The sequence below is a fragment of the Octopus bimaculoides genome, chromosome 1 (genome assembly GCF_046866305.1).
Source record: "Octopus bimaculoides isolate indiv1 chromosome 1, ASM4686630v1, whole genome shotgun sequence".
NCBI classification, from domain to species: domain Eukaryota; kingdom Metazoa; phylum Mollusca; class Cephalopoda; order Octopoda; family Octopodidae; genus Octopus; species Octopus bimaculoides.
In genome coordinates, this window is record NC_142928.1 from 160,284,198 (window position 1) to 160,303,550 (window position 19,353).

General features: G+C 34.4%; 2 protein-coding genes across 9 annotated transcripts in view; one reads left to right on the plus strand and one right to left on the minus strand.

The window, feature by feature from the left end:
• Positions 1 to 1,928, minus strand: part of LOC106869342 (NOP protein chaperone 1-like) — a 48,277-nt gene extending 46,349 nt beyond the window's left edge. Inside the window, exons 1-2 of one of the 2 annotated variants that reach the window (XM_052972111.2) lie at positions 1,816 to 1,928; positions 1,519 to 1,710 (exon numbers count right to left, since the gene is read on the minus strand). In XM_052972111.2, the coding sequence (XP_052828071.1) occupies positions 1,519 to 1,585 (67 nt within the window). In that variant the 5' untranslated portion in view covers positions 1,586 to 1,710; positions 1,816 to 1,928. Of the gene's footprint in view, positions 1 to 1,518 lie in introns of both variants that reach the window. The other variant, XM_052972107.2, reaches the window with a different exon arrangement.
• The window catches only part of LOC106869098 (solute carrier family 41 member 1), a 43,531-nt gene that overhangs the window by 2,740 nt on the left and 21,438 nt on the right, over positions 1 to 19,353 (plus strand). For 2 of the 7 annotated variants that reach the window (XM_014914630.3, XM_014914635.3), the window contains exons 1-2: positions 2,018 to 2,145; positions 6,632 to 7,119. In XM_014914630.3, the coding sequence (XP_014770116.1) occupies positions 6,685 to 7,119 (435 nt within the window). In that variant the 5' untranslated portion in view covers positions 2,018 to 2,145; positions 6,632 to 6,684. Of the gene's footprint in view, positions 1 to 145; positions 528 to 1,127; positions 1,441 to 2,017; positions 2,146 to 2,225; positions 2,249 to 3,537; positions 3,659 to 6,631; positions 7,120 to 19,353 lie in introns of those variants that run through there. The other 5 variants (XM_089361552.1, XM_014914632.3, XM_014914633.3 and 2 more) reach the window with 5 other exon arrangements.

Here is a 19,353-nt window from a genome sequence, read left to right on the forward strand (position 1 = left end):
TATATATATATATATATCATATATATATATATATATATTATATATATATATATATATATATATTATATATATATATATATATATATATATAATGCTCACCCAGTGGAGTTGTTTAGCTCCAGCTGTGCTATCTCACCTTTTCCCCATACACAGTTGACCCAGGATCACATCATCCAATGTCATTTTCTAATGAGCTTGGGTGTGATCCGAGATATGTTTGCTTTTCTAGCAAGCCAAGCAACAATATGAAGTCTCTCCCCTCCACTTTTTATTTTTTTAAAAATTATTTTACTCTGCAAGAACGGATTGTGCCATTGATTTCACAAAACTCCTAAAACTGTTTGGCTTAAGCAGGGCTAAAAAAATCTCAATATGGTTTTAAGCAAATAGGTCGTCATTTTTAGCGTAGATTTTTAAAACCACCCTGTAACTTTTTACATTATGCCTTTTTTTTTGCCCCCCTCCCCTCGTCTTCAATTTTTTGTGTGTTTTGAACATGAAATTCAGAAACTGCAGAAAAAAAAAAGGTAAAGTAATCTTTTTAAATCAAAATCTGATCAGAATTTGGCGGGGTTACAACTGCAGTCCTTTGTTTATGTTTCGCTTGTATTTGAAGTGTGTGTGTGTTTAAATCATTAGGAATTGCATTTTCGTCCTTAGTTAATAATTAATTGAATCTGGGTATTTTAAATTTTCAGTTGTAACGCAGCTGTTCAACAACATCGTACGGAGGTCGATTTCAATTGACTAAAACCCTTAAAGGTGGTGACCCAGCATGACCACAGTCGAATGACTGAAATAAGTAAAAAGATTAACAAAGTACTAATACTTCCTAATGCAAACGAAATATATTTCTATACAGCTGTTTAATCCCTTGGTCCTAATTAGTTTCTTATTAAAAATAAAATTATTATTACATTTATTTATTTTACACATTCTGAATCTGATATTCAAAACAATAATTAGGAGACAGCTGGGTTTTTTTTTTTTTGTTTTAAAGAAATAAAATCAAAATACTGTAAGACATCTATTTAGTCCAGCGTTCGACTGCTTCTCCCAACAAGATTTAAACACAACTTAGGATCATAACAAAACATTTTTTACTATATTTTCTAGTCCAATGATTTATTAGATCGTTGTATATACTTGGAGTCACCTGTTGAAAAAAATGTAAGGTGAATTAATAACTTTAGAACGCAGAATATACAGAGCTGTTCATTATTATTGCAGGTCTCAGCTGATGAGACTAAACATCGATTTTAATAGCCAAGGTATTAAGAAAACAAAAAAGCCCTGTAAAGTAGCAAAGCGACAACTAAAACTCCATCCAGCATTACAAGTAAATAATCTGTGGGAATTAGGCTAACGTTTGCAAACAGTTGACGTGAAGAGTTGACATTCATGATTTTGTGAAGAATTTGTATTGATTAGAACGATCAGGTATTTTTCTTTTTTTTTTCTTTTTACATATATTCATTGTTATTTCAACAGGTAGCTTAGGATTAATAATACACTCACTTGAATTATTTTCAACTTCTAGTAATTCTTTGGAAATCGAAGCAGCTGTCTTTCTTTTTCGTTCCATTCGTGTTAATTTTCACGTGTTTATTGTACTGATTATGGTATAATGTTAGGCTACACGAAATTAAGCACATGTCTAGCCGGTGTGTAATCAGCTATAGCATCATTTAACATTCGTCCGACTCTGTTCTGCACATTATAAATAAGATATTCAAAATACGCATTATAATAAATAGAAGTTAGCTTATAAATTTCTTTATTTCCAATCTTATCGTTTCATTTTCATAAACTCACCATTCAACCGACACCATCTGAAGACAATTATTTTCATGTATTTTTGTGCCACATCGCCAAATCAAATGGTGGGATAGAAGACGTTAGAACTAATTTTCGATGTCGTCTCATCTTTTTCTTAACTTTAAAATTACTAGTCAAAAGGGTTAGTTTTAAGTTTATTAAGCCATTTTAAATTTAATATTTAAAATTTAAATATATATTAATAAAAAATAAAAGTGCATTTTAGAAAAAAATGTTAATCTCGAGTGAGCGGGAGACGAAACGAGATTTAACAAATGCAGTCGAAATATTACATGTTGGCATGTGTCAGTTTTGTTGTTGCTTGAGGTATTTATGAATGTTTTTTTTAAATATTTTGTTTCACTCTCATGTCATTTGTTTATATATGACATCTCTGACATCGTAACTGGGAATTATTTTATATAAGATGGTAAGGAACGAAATAAAATGTTTCAATTGTACTAAATCTTACTCAACATCTCAATAGTTTCCACGAATCATTGGATTTATGACAAACGTGTCAGAAATGTTCGGATGACTTTTCTCTGATATCTTTTTTCACATCATCATAAACTTATTTTAGTCTTACTGTTTTGAAAGTACTGTAGCTTTCTTCTACTCTTTTTTCTTCTTCTACTTTATATTAACTTTTGTTTACACGTTTCATTAAATCTGAGATTTTTTTCTTTTTTTTTCATATTTTGTGAGAACCGGTGATAATACAAGTATTAATCTCTGTCACGTCTCTACTCCATTGTAATTTTGAAAATTTTCATATGACATTTTATCTTTATTTTTGTCCCACACTCAGTGACGTGTATACGTGTGGAGATGTTTTTTTTAACCCTAGGTAGACTCTGATCCAGCGAATCCATGTTAAAAAACATGTCAGTAGATTTGAGGGCGATTTGGGTGTTATTTTTAACATATTCAATAGATACGTTAAAAATCTACATCGTGTGGTTTATGTCGTAGATATCTTTTAGATAGAAGTGTATTTATGCTTCTGCGACCAAAATGCGACAGGATGTACACATAAAAGTAACAATTGCCAAATGTCGCCGTATCCTACATGCATTGTGTACTCATTAGGATCCAAAGTGGTAACTACATTTGACATTACTGCCAAAGTGATAACAGTTTCTGACTTTAGTGCCAATATGCCAAATACTTCTGGCATTACTGCCAAAATAGTAACCACTTTTGACATTACTACCAAAATAGTAACCACTTCTGACATTACTGCCAAAGTTAATATGTTTTCATTAAGAAGCATTTCTCATTAAACTTTCCAAGACGACTGAGTGTTACTTAAGTGATTGACAATACTTACCCTTACAAAATTAATTTATCCATGTCTCATCAAAATCATATATCTTCCTGTATTTTACTTTGAAACCCATTAACATATAGAGCAGTTCTTAACTTACACCTCATTCTTCGTGTTTTTTTTTTACTTGCATGATTAATACTTAATGTGAATGACAATATTTCTTTGTAAGAAATGGATATCATATACCCATCTTTTAACATCATGCATATATCCAACTTAATATAATATCCACCTCTTCTTAAACATTCTTCAAATGATTATTTGTATGTAAGTATGCATAAATACAAAGTGATTCTTTGTATGCATGCATACATACAAATTAGATTTTGATTCTTAATATTAGTGAGTGTTAATGTGATTGTTTGTCATGTATTCTGTTCTTTCAGACATTAGCTGGAGAAGTAGATTTACCATGCTAGGAACTCATGCATGACAGTGTAAGAACATCTATTGTACCCCAGTTCCAAGGACAGCAAAGTGACTGATGTAAGGATTGCATTGAGAACAGTAAGTGAGTGTAAGACATCTAAGGCAATCCAGCAGGCAATGGAGCAGCTGAAAGACAAAGCCCTCCTTCAGGGTGTGGAATAAGACAGGACTGGATTTGCAAGCAGTACCAATGTGGAAACAGTGTACCTGGATGAAGCGAAAACAGTCAATGGAATAGAATGTCACTTGGCCGGACATCTGGAAGTGGGACCCACAAAGGATCAAGTTCATAATCCAGGGTATCATTGATGTCCTCTCCAGCTCATTTAACCTGTTAATGTAGGGCTTAGTGAAAACACTTGCATGTCATTTGTTTCTAAGATAGGCATCCTCAAGCATAGCTTAAGCAGCTGCTCCAAGGCATTGTGTAAAAGATACAAATCAACAAAGAGACAAATCAGCAAAGAGACAAATCAGCAAAGAGATCAGTAGGGCAAAAATGCCATCGATACAGCTAGAAGTATAGTTTTGTGAAACAGAGAGACAGGCCAATGAAAAGACCCAAGGGCAATTCCAATTGATTACTTTCCACAGTATGGAGCTAAGTGATGGAAGTTGATTTGGTGAAACAGCTAAAGTTTCCTGTGCACATCACACAGAGCTTACTGAGACTAGATATTATCTTGGTTTCCAGTGCAACAAAGCAGCTAGTCTTACTGAAGATAACTGTAACTTTGGAGAAGCTGAAGAAGGTTCAAGACAGGAAGCGAACCAGATACCAGTTGTCAGAAGAATGGATGGAGAGCAAACATTCCTGACTACTGCCCTCCAGTGGAGATTAGTAGTCATGGATTTGCAGATTGTACTCTGAGTAAGGCCTGTGGAACTCTGGGCATTTCAGGAACCTCCATAAGAGCCATCAAGAACAACATAGAAGTTACTGAGAAAATATCTATATAGCTCTGGCTGAAAAGAGGTGATTAGGAGTTCAGTAGAATGCCACTTGGACACAAGCCATGGCTTCATCAACCCAAGTTAATCACCTGGACAAGGGTGTATGCTGTATGACACAAAATACAGAGTAATTTCAGGATACAACACTGATAGTGTGACCAAGTGTCACATCTGTAGATAGATGATGAACTGATTGTTTGACATGTATTCTTTTCCCAAAAACATTAGCAGTGTAAGTAAATCTTGCTTAGAACTCATGCCATACAGTGTCTAGATAGTTTTCTTCCTTCTATATCCAAGAATGAGTTCCTTATTTCTTCATCCTCTCCAAAACATCAATCTTCCTACAATGTTGATATTGATTTGGCATTCACTGTTTTTGTTCCCTTGGTAGGAAAATTGCGTAATGCTTACAAAGGAGATGTATCAATTTTGGCAGGTGAATCAGTAGTACTTTACTAATGACACAATGTCTGTAGCATTCCTATTTTAATTAAGTAGTTAATAGCAGGAAAGGTGTTCAGCTGTAAAACCATTATCTAAATTTGCAAAACTGCACAACCTATACAAACACAGAAAAATAAAATGCAAAACAATTGTTTTTGTTTTTTTCTTTGTTGGTTTCTTTTGCACCAGTTTTGATAGAAATGTTCTGATCTCCACAAATATAAGTTTAGAATTTCAACACACAAGACAGAAACTTTTGGAATAAATCGAATCTAATTTAGATCACATGAAGAGCAGCTGGAGAGTTAGCAGTTCTGAAAAGCTATCTACCTCCTGTCAGTACAGGTGTTGTGTCAGACTATATCTAAGTACAGTCATAGTTACACAAAATCCCTTATGTTGAGAAGCTTTTTCTTCTTTTCAGCTGAATAATTGAACTCTGACACTGAAGCGATAACAACCTTGAATAGTCTTAATCAACATATAAAATGTATGCAAGGCTAATATTAGCATATGAATGACATTTATATCTCCCAGAAAGCAATTAATATAATTCTTTTCATTATTCAATAGCTTGTATCTAATGCTGTTTTCAATATTCATTCTTGTATCAGCAGTCAGTTACAGTTTTCATTAACACCTGTTAACTTTGTTCAGTTTTACATTGTTTATTCTAGTGCATTTGAAGCCAAATTATTACATACCACCTATGGGCCTCATTTGAACCATATTTTCTGCACTTTGTTCCAGTTCTTTTCACAGATTCATAAAAATGAGCTTTCTCGTGTTATCTCTAATCTATGTACATATAAGTGAGAGTTTGAGGAAGAAGATGAAAACCCTTTAGACAAAGAGAAGAGTTGGCATCATTTTCCACTAAGCTATGTATTCAGCCTGGCTGTGAATTGAAAAAAAAAAAACGAAACAAAAGCACGCATGGCAAAGTTAGTGGCAGACGATGATTAAAATCATGGTGTTACTGACATGGATGATTTTTAATATCAATATTCAAAAGCTTCTAAGTGTTCTGGCTGATTTATTAAGTGAAATCAGATCCCAGATGACTCCACCCAAATTAGTAATTTATTGTTATTATAATAGTTGTTGTAACATGTATGTTTCAAAGCTGCTGTGGGTTGTAGTTAAGTTAATGTTAGTATTATATATTCATACTCATTAATTAACCAGTTCTCAAATTCATAAATCTTCCTCTATAAATTTGCAACCATTCTACAATACATGGCTGTGTATTTAAAAAGTTCACTTCCCAGCCACGTATTTCGAGTTCAGTTCTACTCACTGCACAACTTGAATGCCCTGTGAGTAATAAAGCCTTGTGAGTAATAAACTAACTGAAAAAATGTCATCAACTCTATATGTGTGTGTACTTGTTTAAATTTACACATTTTTGATTATTGCTGAGCAGCGACATTGTTGTCATTTCTCCTGTCAACAAGTTGTCCACTGGCTTCATATTTTTGAAGATGTGGGTTAAAAGATCCTTAAAAATCAGGTAAATGTTTGCAAGAGGAAGAACATTCAGCTGTAAAATATTGCCTCAATAATACATTTGTCTGACCCATGTAAAGATGATACAAACATTTACGTGAATCGTGATTTATCTTTTTTTTTTTGTTTGTTTTATTTCAGAGCAACATCCATTCAACTTTTGAGATTAGAAATGCAAATTTTACTATGGGAAAATGTCTTCCAGTCCAGAACATGAAAACAAAGTTCGACGTAGGATAATGGTTCCACGAATCAGCCATGAAAGCTCGAGTGGCATTGCCAGTGAAAAAGATTCCAAAACAGCCCCGTATGATTTAAAATCTAGTCACTCAACTAATATGCCTGAGGAAATTCCTCTATCAGACTTTAGGAATGGGAATGAAAACCTGCATTTAGAAGGTGCAGCCAATAGTCTTCTGTTGGATGAAGACTTGACTAGTGATATAAAAGCACCGTTGTTACCATTGCAGGAAGATGACCATTCCCTTGAAGATGAAATTGAAATAGAAGTAAAAACTTTATCAGAGAGTGATGAGAGTGCACTTAGTATTTGTCTGCAAGTCTTCATACCATATATCATTGCAGGGTTTGGCACGGTTGGTGCCGGTATGGTGTTAGATATTGTCCAGGTGAGTCATATACTTTATTAACATAGCAGAACTTTTCAGGTGTTTACTCAGGCAAGACAACAATATATTTTTCAGACATTTGCTTCTTTCTACAATTGTGAGTTTTAAGATGATAGATTATTAACTAGGGTTATTATTTCAAATCTTTTTAGAACTAATTGTTTTGTAAACTTCACTGTAGTACATTACAGTAAAGATACTTTACTCTAATGTCCTCAGCATCTACTTTGTACAAGTGTGCTAATAGTAAGATGAACTAGCCATTCCTTTCAGAATTACCTGAATCCAAAGAACTAAATCTATTTTGTAATATTTAATGAATGAGAAATAGCTTTTTTTCTGTCCCCTTTGAATAAGACATTGATCTACCACAGGTAGCTTTTCACATAAGTCCAAACTACACTAGCATAGAAAATGGACATTAAATGACGACGATGACAATGATGGCCTTCTTGATGATCCTCTTTCAAACTTTTCACATTGTGTGACAGTGTGACTACTATGGACATAAAGATTCTAGACAAAATAATAAGCAACAACTGACTGATTGGCATGAAATCACTGGCCAACACACACCATCATCTACACACAGACATACTTCTACTGCTATTACTGTGGCCTCTGCTCCTTGGAGATGGTTGATCCTGAACTACTTTCACTCAGGCCCATCTGACTTAAAGCATTAAAAAAAAACACATTTACTAATTCCTGCTTACTCTATTAACTTATACCATCTGCAGTATCTACTTATAATTTGGTGAACCAATGAGAGAGCTTCTGTATGGTTACTTAGCTGCTAGAAATAGCAATCAAATCTTCAAATTACACCTTACCTTCTTTAAAAAAGAGAAAAGACTTATTAAATAATGTAATCCAGGCTATAATATGCTGCCAGAAAAATAAGACATGGAATAGTCTTTGCTGAAACACCTTGGATCATTGATCTGCTTAATCAGGGGACCAAACAACAACAGCCTATAGCAACTTTGATGGAATTGGCTGTTGGAAGCTATGTCTTGGTCAAAGACAAATTAGCAGCCCCTCATTTGATCATCTGGTACCTTTCCAACTAAACCATGAGGATTCTCTCAAGAAGAGAGCAACCAACCTTAAAAATATTTTCTCCAACAATATATGTAATATCAAAATTTGTATCCTCATTCTATCAAAATGATTGTCATCCAAGCTAGCTGAGAAAAATGGAGGTGAAACAGTAAAATATAAGTTATTAATATCGTCTTTGGTAACTTCCCATTTGCTTTGTCTTGATATTTTTCAGTTAAAACATTAAAACATAAACTTGCTGAAATGTTGTGAAACAGGATTTTTCACATAAAAAGCACCCATGCCAATGCCATGTAAAATGCACCCAATTTGGTGCCACATAAAATGCACCCAGTACACTCTGTTTAGTGGTTGACATTAGGAAGGGCGTCCAGCCATAGAAACCATGCTATATCAGACAATTAAAACCTAGTGCAGCTCTTCAACTGGTCAGCTCCTGTCAAACTGTCCAACCTATGCCGGCATGGAAAATGGATGTTAAATGATGATGATGATAAGATAACAGACATTGTTTTGACTGTACTAGTAAGACCCATTTAAAAGGTAAAATCGCTTTGTTTAGTTGTCAGGCCCATACTTTCTCTCTATGGATTATAATTCCAAAATGATTGAGGCTCTATGTGGTTACTCAACTGCTAGAAATATCATCTAATTCTCCCTTAAACCACACTTTGCTATCTTAAAAATGAATACATTGGATTATGTTATCTGGGGTATTCTATTCCAGAAGAGAAACGGGTATGGTCATGGTTGAAGCATCCTTTGGTCACAGCTATGTCTTCCTCATTAGATTTCTCTTGTGGAACATTAACAAAACAACTTCAGATTTATGAGATGTACTGTTATATAGAATACATATTAATTCATATATTTTAATCATTGTCATCAACATTTTATATCTGCTTTTTTTTTTCAACTTTTCTTTCCATGCTGGCATGGATTGGATGGGTTGTAATGATTCAAATCAGTTCTTATTCAGACTTACTACCATCCTAAACAGGTTGGAGAACCCCATCTCACACATATTTTTCTCCATTTTGGTTTGTATTCTATGGCTGGATATCAATTCCTATCACCAACCACTTTATTGTGTGCTGGGGGCATTTTATCTTGACACTAGCACTAGCAAGGTTGTCAGTCATATCACATCCTTGGCATGATAAATTCTGTAGTGCAGGTGTCATAATAATATATTACATAATTTCACATGTTTTATCTACAACACTGGATGATTTAATCTAGATATTAACTAATATATACATATTTTGATTGTACTGAATGAGACCAGACTTGGTTGTTATTATTGATACTTATTGATTGGTGTAACTACATATCCTCTATAGGAAATTACAAGCACTTAATTATTTTAGAGCAGAACTAAGTATATATTAGAATGATATTAGATGTTATAAGACACCAATTTAAACAAAAATGACAGGCCCTGTTTTTCTGTTTCATATCAGAGCTTATAATGTTTAATATCATTTTATATTGAAAAATCTTCATAGTTAATTTCATAGTATTATTGCTCATCACAAGCATTGAACTGAGGTGGGTGTCTTATTATGTTGACTATAAACTGAAACAATATATAATATTTATATATGTAGTTGTTGTTTAGCCCAGGTTGGCTCTGAGCAGTACTATGATTAAAGATATTCCACTCTTGACCATTCCATACCTGTTTTTCTTGTATTTGTGGAACTACATTGTACATTGTCCCCTTTCCTAAGACAGTGGGGTGCGATTTGAAGAAAATTTGCTTGTTATTTTTAGGAATTCAAGTGATTGTGAAATTCTCACATTGGCTCATTATATATATAATGATAAAATATCTTGTTAGGATAAGTAACTGACTAATAATCTTTGTCATCGTCATCATTTAACATAGCTTTTTCCATGCTGACATGGTTTGGATATTTCAACAAGGATAGACACACTCGAGGGTTCCGATAGGTTCTATGTCTGTTTTGGCATGGTTTCTACAGCTGGATGCCCTTCCTGATGCCAACCACTTTATAGAATGTACTGGTTGCTTTTTACATGGCAGCAGCACTGGTGAGGTCATCTAATACTTGAGTGGAGGTCATCTAATACTGAGTGGAGTATAGTATAGAAGGACAGGAACAGGCTACTTGCTGAAGAGGTGAAATCATGGCTTGCTTACCAGGAAAGAGGGATAAAGAAAGAGAGAGAGGTGAGATCGAGGTATAAGGGGAATATGAGAGAGAGAATAGGATAGAGGAGCAGAAAAAGCGGATGTGTAAGGAAGTGCACTGAGTGAGAAAAGTGAAACAGATGATTAAAGATAAGGAATGCATAGAGTATCAGTTCAGCAAGAGGAAGTGAAGGAAAGAAATAGGGTGGTATAAAGGATTGATGGAAGAGTGGGTGTTAGAGGATAAGTTGTTGGGGAAGGCTTGACAGAATTTCAGTTTGGCTAAGATGGACAGATCTTGTGAAGATGAAAATAGCAAACAAATAAAAAAGGATTGTCTACATTTCTTATTGGTACTTAAAAGAGTGGGGGTGGTAGGTATTGTTTTGAAATCGGTCATATGGTCATCTGACAAGCAATATTTACATGGTTAGAGTTTCCTGTCTCAGATTAATGTGTAAAGTTTCCTGTCTCAGCTTAATATAAATGTATAGGAAATTCATGTACTCTTTGCTGTGTGTTGTATAATTTATAAGAAATTGTATTGAACTTCCCCAAGTTCAATACAATTGTGACTGGGTTGTAAAGTACCAGATTAAAATAGTTCTTATATTAAAGAGCTGATACTTAATTCCTCTCTGAGAAAGCTACTAGCTTTCGCAGCTTCTAATAAAATGTCATCAAACCACATAGAGCCACAGTACAAACACTAACAAAAGCTATTGTCTATTCATATACAAATGCATCCACATAAAATTCAAGTGACTCATTACGCACAGTCACAGACATACTGTCACATGTATGTATACGTAAATGGTGCTTATGTATATATATACCAAACACCAGCCCCCTAGACACATACATTAACGAAAGTAAATATGTTGGGTTTCTTTGTCTCCTTCACACATGTACATGTACAAATATATGTAGCCACATAGACAAGCACTCAAGTCCCGTAAATTTTCTCTCATGTGTATGCGCGTGTGTGTGTGTATGTGTGTATATGTATGTGTGTGTGTTTGTATATATATATATATATATATATATATATATATGTTTGTGTGTGTATATACACACACACACACACACACACACACACACGCATTTGCAAGATAACTTTGTGCGATTAACCACATTATGCAGATGCCATGTTTACTTTGATAGATAGAGAGAGTGTAATTGCATGGCTAATCAATGGAGAATTATATATAAAGAAATGAGTGAAACATGCTGATTCATGTATTTATATATTTAGACCAGGCCTAGCTACTTTAATCACAGAAAGTTTTTTGAGGTCTTTGTCTTTCACATATCCAATTAGTAACATCTGTGCACTGGAGAAAATTCAGTTGAGTAATTTGTAGCTTGTGTCAGTGTAAAAATATATTATTATTGTCAAAATAATAATGGTAATAATAATAATGTACCCCTGTAATTATAGGAACCATCCCTAAAGATTTGAACAGATTGATAGAGGAAATAGGCATAAAACTTAGTTTAGTACAATTCCAGAAAACAGTGTTATCAGTGACAGCTAGAATACTTAGGAGGGTTCTTGGCATCTAAGGTTATTTGTAACTTGATGTTAGGAATTTTCCTTTTTCCAACAGTCTAATCTGTTGTGCGTATATGCAATAATAATAATAATGATGATGATGATGATGATGATTTCAAATTGTGGCACAAGGCCAGCAACTTCAGAAGAAATAAGTTGATTATATCAACCTCAGTGTTCAACTAGTGCTTATTTTATTGACCCTGAAAGGCAAAGCCAATCTTGGCGCAATTTGAACTTGGAATGTAAGGATGGATGGAATGCCGCTAAGCATTTTGCTTGGTGTGCTAATGGTTGTTCTACCTCACTGCCCTAATAATAATAATAATAATAATAATAATAATAATAATAATATAAAAGATGGGCTACAGCAAATATTCTGCTTAATACCACAGATTTGCTTGTCGGTTGTTTGACCTTAACCAGTTGAGCATGTCCCTTGGTGGCTGATGGTATGTGCATCTCTGATCATGAGCAGAAATAGTGGGGGAGCATCATAGCCATGTGTTGAGAGGAATTCTTTGGGGTTTGAATAATTCACCTTTGGAAACATGGGTGTTTTGCTCAACATCCTTAAACAAACCTTATTCAGGGACCTTTTGAGCGGGATGGGCTACTTGACCTGAAGAAATTCTAACTGGGCCCCATCTGCGAGGTCATGTGCTGTTTATCTTGATATGAAATCACCATGTCACGCACATATGGTTGTGATGCATGTGCCTGGTGTACCTTTATCAGACGGGTAGTCATGATGAGTATATTGAGCTTTGTATATTTTACCCCAGTGTCACTTTGATGGCATGCTCTGCTCTCTCACTCAATAATAATAATAATAATAATAATAATAATAATAATAATACAGGTTGCCAAGGCACACTAGACAGAATTCATTAGAGAATTTTGTATTTTAAGTTGAGATCATTCTGGAGTTGACTTCTTTTCATTCATTCCCTTAGTTTTATTTCTTTAGTCAGGAGGACTCTGCTAAAGGTACCATGTGTGTATCAATAACAGTCTGTAACAAGCATATGCAGAATTCATTTGGTCTGTGTCCACTCTCTTGCAAATGTGTAGCTTTTTTCTGATGTTTAGAACTCATAAACATTAGAGCTAATAGATAAAATCCAAGACTAATAAGCTAAACTGCATGCTTTAGTGCAATGGCTCTCAACTGGGGTTCATATGGTCCTTGGAGGGCCATATAAGATTTTGTTGTTAAAATTTACATACAATAAACTGGTTTTATTTCTACTATACACAAAATATTTCAACATTTTTTATGCAATTCCTAATAATATTTAATTATAAAAATAGGGGTGTTTAGAAACTAGTAGGCTATGAGGGTCCCTGCCTCTGAGTAAAATAAGAATCAAAGAGGTCCATAGGTAAGAAAATGGTTGAGAACCACTTCTTTAGTGTATCACTTAAGTAAAAACTCTGTCTGGAATCATTCTTGCAATAGACTATAAAATACTTGTTAATTGTTGTTGTTTAGTAGCAGCACCAGAGGTAAACTGTCAAATTCATTCCATGTTATAATTAAGATTAATATCTTTGAACTTGTCACCTATTAAATGATGTAAAGGGAAATTCATCTATTAAATTGGATGGATGGTGCAAATATATAGAGCCATGTTAGCTAGTTTATGATCTTATAAATATACTAGTGAATCCCCCAAAAAACTAACCCAAAAGAAGTCATTTGAACCTTGGAAGTAAGAAACATTATTTGAATTTTTTTTTCAATATACTGATGTTTTCAGCGGAAACTTAAAACAATTGGAATGTTCTAAAGTTACCAGTATTCCTTCTGGGCAAAGAAGTAGGTCAGCTGCAATGAACATGAAATGAAACCTAATACTAAATTTCCATACATGTGTTATAATGTTGACAAAATAATCTAATTAATCTATTCACTTCTATGGGTACATTTAAAGTCTTAAATATATGTATAAAGGAAGTAAAAAATTATTCATATGCACATCATATTGCGTGATGAAAAATTATTTTCTCATTTCTTTATTGCCCATAAGGGACTAAACATAGAGGGGACAAACAAGGACAGACAAAGGGATTAAGTCGATTACATCGACTCCAGTGCGTAACTGGTACTTAATTTATCGAGCCTGAAAGAATGAAAGGCAATATTGGCGGAATTTGAACTCAGAACGTAATGGCAGATGAAATACCGTTAAGTATTTCGCCCGGCGTGCTAACAATTCTGCCAGCTCGCCGCGTGATAAAAGTTAACAACATGGAATAATGAAAGTAAGCTTTTTGAAGTTGAAGTTTACTGGTATTATACACAAATGGACATACATGCAAATGGGTATACAGGGAAAAGTAGCTCAGTTCTACATGAAATGTGGGACATTCGCAAATGATTGTGAATTTTCTTAGTTCAGACTTAAATACTGTATACAATCTATACAAAAAAAACAAAAACACACATTTTTCTTTTAAAATAATCTTGCGATTAACTCGAGATAGGATTTAGGCCTCAGTTAATTTGTATGTATTCAGAACAATCAAACACTTTACTCAGAATTTATATATCAAGAGAAATATTCAGAACTAATTATTCAATGTTGTTATAGATATGTGAATAAGTGTATGAAAGAAATTATGTAGCATAGAAATTCACATCAAAATTATGTTCCACATATTTAGTCTCAAGGTTAAAATCATAAATTATCTAGAATTACCGTATTTTTTTATGTATAATAGATACATACTTTCTGTCCAGATTTTTAAACTTTAAATTTTAGGAGTACATTTTATGTAAGAACAAAATTTTACTAATTTTTTTTTTCTCACCCAAATGATGCAGACATAGATGTATAGTTAAGAAGTTTGTTTTGTAACTACATAGGATGAGCTCCATTGCATGACACTTTGGGTGAGTGTCTTCTGCAATAGCTTCAGGCCAACAGAAGCATTGTGAGTAGATTTGGTAGACAGAAACAGGAAGAATTGACATCACGTAAAAGTTGTAAGAAGATGACACTGTCATACAAGCAAGGAAATGATGATGGCAATGAAATATGTTATCATATTTAAGGTGACATGAACTAATTAAATGTTATTTATTGCCCAAACTAACTGATGTGAGATTAAGAGTTAAGATTACTATAGTAATTTTTTTCATATATTGGCACAAGGCCTGAAATTTATGAGTCAGGGTAGTCAAAAAAGATGAAAAGCAAATTCAGCTTTGGCAGAATTTGAAGTCAGAATGGAAAACTGGAAGAAATGCCACTAAGCATTTTTTTCAAGCATGTTCAGCACAACCAGCAGTTGTGTATCCTGTGGAATTTCTGTCAGCCATTAGTGTGGAAGACAAAAATGTAATGCCTTCATGATCAAAAATACCATTTAAATTGTTTTATATGAAAATTTAATTAATAAATTATTAATAAGGATGATTGAAGCCTGGTGTAGCCATCTGGTTTCACCAGTCCTCAGTCAAATCGTCCAGCCCATGCTAGCATGGAAAGCGGACGTTAAACGATGATGATGATGATGATGATGATACATGGATAATATAAGGATAATACAAAATCCTGTTGATGTAAATATAAAACCGGAAACAAAATAAAAGCGTCTGTTCCTGAAATACTTCAGTTATTATAATGAACTAGTACTATATAGGTTTCTGCTGAAAGAATAAAAATATTTAAGTGGAAGTATTTACATTCTACATTATATCTTTTATATCTTTCCATACTTATTGGCTTTTCATAGCAGATACACTTTTTAGTGTACACCAGTAAAGTTCAAAGGTTAATTTTGAATTTACTTATTGTTTACAGTATATGTGAACTTTTTCAATGTTTTGTAAACAGTAATAACAAATCAGTATATGAACAGCTTTTGTACATTATCTTCATTATCATTTTGATGTCTACTTTTTTCCATGCTTTCTTGGGTCAGACAAAGCTCATTGAGGCAGATTTTCTGCAGCTCCCAGGTTTCTTGGATGGTTATTCATTGGAGTATTAAATAGGCTTGACCTTGCTTAACTTGTGTGATTGAACAAGAACTGGTGCTTTCAACATGCTGTGGTCATAAGCTGTACATGACTCGCTTACAGCCATGTATCAGTCTGTCTGTCTGTCTGTCCATCCGTCTGTCTGTCTATTTATCTGTGTGTATATATATTATCTGAAATGTACAGTATTATATATTCATCACGGCTGATGTTACCAATCGGTTTTGCGTAAGGATTATAATGGAGTGTTAGGTAACACTACAATTATATAACCTTACGCTCATCAGAGTTAGTTGATATGGAAAGAAATATAGCAACTGCTCTCTATTCCTTTGCACGAACACGATTGGTAAGATCAGCCATGATGGTTATATAATACTGTTCATTTTGGATAATATACTCACTCTAATGACTGTTATATGAGTGCATTTTTTCCCTCTCTTATGGTCTCTTAGATGACTCACATATGTGTGTGTGTGTATGTAGGTATGTATATATATATATATATATATATATATAATGTATGTATATATGCATATACAGGGTGTTGTGGGTAAATTGTCACCATTTTATATTTTTAATTTCGTGCATTGTTTGTTTTTGATTTTGTTGACTACACAGTATAGTAGGATCAGTTGGGCATCATCTATGAGAAAAACTACATCATGACACAATTCATTCTGACAGAAATTTGGAAATGACATGCTTTACTGCTTGGCATTCATGCCAGAAGCTCCAATACGAACATTTCAGAGTGTTTGAGTGTCAATCTGAGGACAGTGCAGAGGATTCAGAAAGAGTTTGATGAGTCTAATGGTGATTACGAAGGTACAGCAGCTCGCAAAACTCACTCTAATCATTCTGATAAGAAAAGAACTGAATTTGTTGGTGAGATCCTGGCCATGATTGATAACATGTCAATGACATGTTAGTGACACTGCCATGGCAGTATCTGAGTTTCTTATCAGGTAGGTAGTGTATGAAGACGTTCGATATTCCTCATACAAGATGAGAAAGGGCCAATTTTTATCCCAAGCCATCAAGGACAAGAGGGAAGACCATGCTACGAAGCTTTTGAACAAACTCAAGCATCCCCTCCAACCGAACATGCTTTGGTTTTTCTCAGACAAGAAAAATTTCTGCCAGGATCAGATGGTGATCACACAGAACGACTGTTAGCTTGCCATGTCCTTAAGGTATGTACCAAGAGTGATAAAAATCAAACATCCAGTCAACATCATGGCCTTTGGAGTGATCACTAGTGATGGCAACGTTATGCCTCCATCTTTCCATACGGCCTCAGACTTAACAGAGAGGACTACACCAAGTTCCTGGAGGAGGTAATGCTGCCCTGGATCAAGAGGGTTGCTGCTGGAAGACCCGATGTCTGGCAATAGGATTCTGCACAATGCCACACAAGCAGGAAACCCCATCATGGCTGTCAGACCACATCACCCTTAACATCTGGCCACCTAACTCCCCAGACAGCAACCCCCTAGGTTATTATGTGTGGGGCGCAGTTGAGCAAGAGGCCAACAAAATTCCTTGTAATGCCAATGATGAACTGAAGGCAAGGATTATGGCAGCATTCACCAACTTAAACAAGGAGACTGTCCAGAAGAGTTGCAGGAGATTCCAAAGTTGTCTGGAGGCCGTGGTTGAAGCCAATGACAATTTTATTGAATAAATTTACCCTTTTGTATTTCAAGATATCTCAATGTAATTTTGGTAAATATATCTTAAAATGAGATGTCTGTGTTATTTTTGTTTTTGCATAATTTAGACAACAATTTATTTACCACACCCTGTATGTAGGAATTTCAACCATGTTTCGTGGTCTGCTACCACAACAGCTCCTTTATAGGATCCAGTTAGCTCAAGACATCATCAGGAGGAACCACGTCCGGTTTCGGCCCCTACTCCTCTACCGTTTTGATGTGGCGGGGCCACCCCCTTTCGGAGGTGTCTTCAGCTCTGGTGTTGGGTGCATGTCTTCTTTCACTGTTTGTGACTGTTCTAATTCAACTGTGGAATGTCCCTCGCTATGGTTATTTTCCAGGAGGTTCTGGCCACAAATCTCCCTTTATTTTTCAATACTGTATCTTCTATTCCCATCTCTTTCCCTCTTTCTCAGGACTGTTATTATCTCCAGTATCACTCCCTTATAATAAGCATGTATCTCCTTGGTATCTCATTCTCCTTCCTACACAGACTTTCATTCTGCTTCCAATTTTCTTTCCTTATCTCTATCTCCCTTATGTTATTTATATTACAATCAGATCCAGAAAAACTCTCAAACTGCTCACCATCTTTCACTTTTTTTTACTTATTCTCCTTCCCCTGCTGTACAACTACTTACATTTTTCTCTCTTTTGATCCTCTATTCCTCTTCTTCACTGTCTTTTTTTTTTCTTTCACTCTCTTTCTCTATTCTCTCATAGTGCTTTTATTCTGTCTTGCTTACATATAATGCTTTGTTCAACAGTAATATTTGTTTATATATCTAAATGTTAGAATATTAATTTTCATAAACCTTGTTTTGAACTAATTTTGTTATTCTACCAATTTGCAAGTTTTTTGTTTGTTTAAATAATGATATAATGTTGATTTGAGAATGTATTAACCTGAAACTTGGAGTAATCTACAAGCCCTTATTCTTTTACAGTTAATATTATACATCATGTATTGAGTACTTTTTCCTCATGTTTTGATAAACACACACAAGACAAGGGATTATATACAAAACCCAAAACTTTCACTGAGAGCTATGCTGTTGCTTTCTAGAAGTTGCAGTTAAATCTCCTTCAAATAATATTGTGTTAAAAAGGAAAAGGGCATATTAAATAATTTGTCCTATGTATCGCTAAAAGGGAGAGATGGTCAAAGCTGGAATACCTTTTAATCATAGACCTGCTCATTCAGGGTTTTCTTGAGGTTAAATAACAGCTACAACAACCACACACACAGGAGGTAAAATAAACAAAGTCAAACTTACAGAAATATACTCAGACTATTCATATTTGGCAAACATAAAATAAAACAATATTTATGTACAAACAATATATTAGATCCCTTGTGAATCATGCTAGCCTTGCTTGGGTCCCCTTAATCTTTGTACAGAAAATCCAAAAAGACAACAAGGTATACAAAATAACGCCATTCACAACCTCACAGGTTATATATAAATTCCCAAAGACCACCTACTCAGCCAAACAAAAATTACAATATATAAAGGACCACTTTGACACGTGAGGGGCCCAGTTTGTGGCTGCAGCAAGTTGTTACCTCTACAGTTTCTGCCACTATGTTGATAATCACTGACAAATATTTCAGAACACTGTATCTTGCACTCAGTCAAAATACTCAGCTATAATATCAATAGCTTCATTAGACCTGAACACCATGTTGGGATTGCATACAAGTGATTGTAAGTGCAAAGTAACAATAGCTGTTGAATTTTGTCGA